The 5,239-nt window shown below is 51.6% G+C and overlaps 1 protein-coding gene across 1 annotated transcript; it reads left to right on the top strand.

Annotated features, from left to right (window-relative positions):
- The first annotated feature begins 506 nt into the window (after positions 1-506).
- Positions 507-4,695, top strand: LOC144170853 (uncharacterized). Its single transcript, XM_077700878.1, has 2 exons — positions 507-3,507; positions 4,137-4,695. Exons 1-2 carry the CDS (start codon positions 3,166-3,168, stop codon positions 4,581-4,583), a joined length of 789 nt encoding a protein of 262 aa, XP_077557004.1. The 5' UTR covers positions 507-3,165; the 3' UTR covers positions 4,584-4,695.
- The last annotated feature ends 544 nt before the right edge of the window (positions 4,696-5,239 follow it).

Genomic DNA, 5,239 nt, shown 5'->3' with positions numbered 1-5,239 from the left:
TCCGAGCCCTTCGACAACGCGAGGTTGCAACAAAATATCTCAGGCGTTCGATGGACATTCATGCCTTCGAAAAGGAATACGGTGTTCTCTTCACGTTAGACGAACTGGAGGCTTCCTTGGGTGATTCCAACACTAATAGCGCCCCGGGGCCGGACGGTGTGCGATATTCAACACTTTTGAACATTCCCAAGTCACATAACCTTGCCTTGTTGAAAGTGATTAACGAGTATTGGACCAACGGTTATCTTCCCCCTACCTGGAAGAAATCAGTAGTGGACCAATACCCAAACCTGGCAGGCCGAGTCGGACATTACAAGACCTCAGGCCGATATCCCTAATATCCAACCTCTGTAAGGTAATGGAACGCATGGTTCTGAGTGTAACCGAGTTGACACTGCCGCGATAACGAGCGCAAGCTGTCGCTCCTGAGTGAGCGTGACGTCACTCGCCCAGCCTACATAAACCCTTCGTTATCGGCAACAAAACGTTGTTCGACCCATGCCGTCAGCTCGTTCACATGGTGGCAGCGGAAAACAGCCAGCATGACGACACCGCTTGCGTTGCCGACACCGCCTGCATTGCCGACAAAGCTCCTGCCGCCTCCGAAGCCCCTGGACACATCGCGAGAGGCTTGGCTTGGGTGAAAGACCTGGAAAAGTGAGTTTCAACTGTTTTCCACGGCTACTCAGCTGAACAAGCAACCGAAAGAAGTGCAGGCGGCGACGCTTTTAGTGACCATTGGAGAAGAGGCTAGAAAAGCGTACGCTTCGTTCAAGTTTGAGCCAGGAGAGGACACAAGCGATGTAAACCTCATAATTCAAAAATTTGAAGACTTCTACAAGCCCGCGAAGAATCTCACTTACCATGAGTTTTGCTTCGGCTCCCGAGACCAAAAAGAGGACGAAAGTTTCAATGACTGGCTTGTCGAATTGCGAACGCTAGCCAAACACTGCGACTTTGGAGACTTAGAAGAGCGCATGCTTCGTAGCCGCATCATACTCGGCATTAGGGACAAGGGCCTGCAAAAGAAGTTAATTTCGGAAAACCCATCTTACCAAAGAGTAGTCGAAATGTGTCGCATCTAAGAGCAAGGCGAGGAGCAGCTTCGGCAGATACGTGGCACCATTGAAGGCGCTGAAACTGCAACCGTAAATGCGTTGGACAGAGTTTCAAAGCCATGTAGCAAATGCGGCTACAAAATTCATCGTAGCGGCCGCTGCCCAGCGATAGGAAAAGCATGTAAGAAATGCGGACGATTGAATCATTTCGCCCAAGCGTGGGCGCAGTCATCCTTCTTCGCAGCGAAGATTCAAGGCGCAAGGAAATAAGAGAGCTGCATGTTGACGAAAGGTCAGATATTTTCTGGACGCTTTAACCGTGAGCGCACTCGCTAGCGACCAGTGGACCGCGACAGTTTGCGTTGAAGGCCGTCCGATGGTCTGCAAACTTGATACAGGGGCAAACTGTTGTGTGATTCCAAAGCAAGATGTTTTATCGCTTCCGAGAAAGACGCATCAAGCCTGCCGAGCTACGTTAACGGTCGCGGGTTCGATTCCCGGCCGCGGCGGCCGCTTTTCTGATGGAGGCGAAAAGCAAAAACGCCCGTGTGTACGAGATTTCGGCGCACGTTAAAGATCCCCAGGTGGTCAAAATTAATCCGGAGCCCTCCACTACGGCGCGCCTCATCGCCTGCGTTGCGTCGGCGCGTTAAACCCTACAATCAATCAATCGAGCTACGTTAACGAGTTTTTTCAGCCACAAAACGACTGCGCAGTTTAAAGTGAAGTTGTCGCTATCCGTGAACGATATACAGCATACAGCATGATGAAAACTTCTTCGTCATTGAGCAAAACGTGCCGGTGACACTCAGCGGAGCAGCAGCAGAAAGCATTGGCTTAATTTATCGCATCGATAGCGTCGAGACACAACTGTACCCAGCGGCGCAGCCCTTCGCCGATGTTTTCACAGGATTGGGACAGCTAAAAAATTTTGAGTACGAAATGAAGCTCAAGCCGGCCGCCGCCGGTGTCGTTGTGCCAGCCAGAAAGGTTCCGGTCGCCATTGAAGAAAAAGTAAAGGCCGAACTTCAACGCATGGATGAGCAAAACGTCATAACCAAGGTAACCGAACCAACTGAATGGTCCAGCTATATGGTCGCCGTAGTTAAAGGTGATAAAGTACGAATTTGTCTCGACCCAACAGAGCTTAACAAGGTTATGCTGCGTGAACGCTACCCTATGCCTGTTCTAGAAGAGGTTGCGCAACGACTATCTGGAGCCAAATATTTTTCTACCTTGGACGCAGCATCCGGGTTCTGGCAAATAAAACTTTCTGACAGCAGCGCTAAATTGTGCACAATGAGCACGCCTTACGGGCGCTATCGGTTTCTCCGCATGCCTTTTGGAATTGCTTCTGCCCCGGAAATATTTCAAGGAGCCATGCACCGCCTCTTGGAGGGCCTGTCCGGAGTAGCTGTTGTAATGGACGACATATTAGTCTGGGGCACAACGAAGGAAGAGCATGACAACAACTTGACCGGTGTGCTTGCAGGCTGCCGTGAGCACAACCTCCGTCTGAACTCGCAGAAATGTCTTTTTGCAGGAGAAAGTTCGGTACTTGGGACACGTTTTCACCACGCAGGGACTGAGCCTTGACCCCGATCGCGCCCAAGCCATTTTGGACATGCCAGCGTCGAGTAACAGTAAGGAATTGAAAGTATTTCTCGGAACAATGAATTACGTGCAGCGCTTCATTCCGCGAATGTCTGTGCTCACCGCCCCACTTAGAACTCTGCTGCGCAAAGATATTGCCTTCGTTTCGACGAAAAAAAGAGCAAAGCAGCTTCAATGAGCTGCGCCAAGCCTTAGTAATAGCGCCAGCGCTTGCTTACTTTGATCCGAAAAAGCCAGTCTCTGTTGACGTCAGCCACATAGGCGTTGGCGCCGTTCTGATACAAGACGGCCGCCCTATCGCTTTCTCGTCTAGATCGCTCAGCGATGCGCAGACGCGGTACGCGCAGATTGAAAAGGAAGCTCTGGTGATTGTGCATGGCTGCGAAAAATTTCACGATAATATTTTCGGCCAGTCTGAGGTTACAGTGGAAACCGTCCATTGGTGCCAATTTTCAGTAAGCCACTTCACCAGTGTCCACTTCGACTGCAACGAATGCGACTGACATTGCAGCGATACGCCATCCATCTACTGTACAAGCCAGGAAAAGAGCTGTTTTTGGCTGATGCGCTCTCTCGTTTTCGAAGCAAGGACTTATTGACGGAAGAAACCGAGCGTTTCAATGTTAACGTCATTTCCCTCGTTCCAGCTTCCGAGCGTCGCCTCGAGGAGCTTCGTGCAGCGACCGTCAACGATCCTGCTCTGTCGACCGTCCGATCCTACGCCGAGACTGACTGGCCGGAAAACAAAGAGGACGTGCCAGCAAGCGCCAGACCATATTGGGCGTATCGAGAAGAGATGCATGCACAAGATGGCCTCGTCTTTCGCAGCAACAAGGTAACCGTACCAAGCGCAAGAGAGCAGGAATCCTTCGTCTTCTTCATTTGGCCCACTCAGGGGCGGAAAAGATGAAAATTCGGGCTAGGAGTGTCATGTTTTGGCCATCAATGTCCAGCGACATTGACCAGGTTGCAGCATCATGCAAAGTTTGCCAGGCTCACCAAAAGCAAAACACGAAGATGCCTCTACTGCCTCATGATGTCCCCACTCTGCCATGGGAGATAGTTGGCATGGACTTGTTCCATCACGGTGGTAAAGAGTTTGCCATAATTGTAGACTTCTACTCCTTTTATTTTGAAATACAGGAGTTTCAATACACAACAGCCCGGCACTTGAAGGAGTGGTGCGCGAAACTTTTCTCTGTCCATGGCTTACCAGTGAAGCTCTGTAGTGACAACGGGCCACCTTTTAGTAGCCACGAGTTCCGTGAATTTCTGCATGAACTAGGAGTCACCCACGTGACGACAAGCCCTTATCATCCTCGCGCAAATGACATGGCCGAAAGGGCAGTTCAAGAAGCGAAAACGCTACTAAAGAAGTGTTCCTATAATAGCCCCGACTTCTATTTAGCTCTGCTTGAGTTGCGCAATACTCCACGTGATGCTATTTTGAAGTCACCGGTGCAGAGGCTGATGGGTCGACAAACGAGAACGCTGCTACCAGTTCCCTCGTGCCACCTGAAGCCGTCACCATTGCCAAGCCGGGCGGTGCACACCCGTCTCCAGGATATTCGCCACAAACAGAGGGTCTACTACAAACGAGGAGCTAGGGACCTGCGCACCCTCTCACCCGGTCAGAGGGCCTCGGTGTACGACACGCACACACGGACGTGGTACCCGGTCGTTGTGCTGGGATCAGCGGGAGCTCCCCGCTCTGTTCTGGGGAAAACAGAAGACGGCCGAGAAATGCTACGCACACGGGAACATCTCCGGGAGGTTCCAGAACTACCGTGCCCCACAACACCTTCCTCAGGCTTGACAGACTCCGGTCCCGTTCCAGAGCCGCCACTACCACGGAGAAGCTCTCAGGAACGTCGCGAGCGTCGTCGGTACCCCCTGCCGGAACGATCTTGATTTCACCAAGGAAAGGAAGATGTAACAGAGTTGACACTGCCGCGATAACGAGTGCAAGCTGTCGCTCCTGTGTGAGCGTGACGTCACTCGCCCAGCCAACATAAACCCTTCGTTATCGGCAATAAAACGTTGTTCGACTCATGCCGTCAGCTCGTTCACACTGAGAAGACTAGAGTGGTACTTAGACAAGTACAACGTTCTGTCCCCTATGCAAGTAGGTTTTCGCCGTGGACTCTGTGCGCAAGATATTCTCAGGAGGCTTTACAACTATGTTCTCGCGTACATTAGCAGCGCACAGCTCCGAGTGGTTGTTGGCATAGGCATGAAAAAGGCGTTTGACTCCGTGCCCCACTCAACCATACTTAACCGGCTGCAGGCCATAGGGGTAGGCGGAAACCTATACCGCTTCGTGAAAGCCTTCCTTGCGGACAGAACTTTCTTAGTAATCGTTGGGGATACTCAGAGTGAATGGAAGAGCAACCACACAGGCGTCCCACGAGGCGCTACCATATCCCCGGCTCTATTTAACATTGTCATGTCAGGTCTCCCACCAATGCGGACGTCGATACCCGGTCTTAATTTTGCCGTGTATGCAGACGACGTAACCCTTTGGACCCATTCGGGGTCCCCCGGGGAGCAAGAACTAGCCCTGCAGG

This window comes from Haemaphysalis longicornis, unplaced genomic scaffold, assembly GCF_048455015.1.
Source record: "Haemaphysalis longicornis isolate Haplotype H1 unplaced genomic scaffold, Haemaphysalis longicornis Haplotype H1 scaffold_2, whole genome shotgun sequence".
Classification (NCBI taxonomy): domain Eukaryota; kingdom Metazoa; phylum Arthropoda; class Arachnida; order Ixodida; family Ixodidae; genus Haemaphysalis; species Haemaphysalis longicornis.
This window is presented reverse-complemented; position numbering and strand designations above follow the sequence as displayed.

What these genes read in the sequence shown, in the direction of transcription:
- LOC144170853 (XM_077700878.1), top strand. Translation starts at nt 3,166, where the DNA reads ATGCGACTGACATTGCAGCGATACGCCATCCATCTACTGTACAAGCCA. An exon ending in TCGTCTTTCGCAGCAACAAG is followed by an intron (nt 3,508 to 4,136) that starts GTAACCGTACCA and finishes TCACCGGTGCAG; the next exon opens with AGGCTGATGGGTCGACAAAC.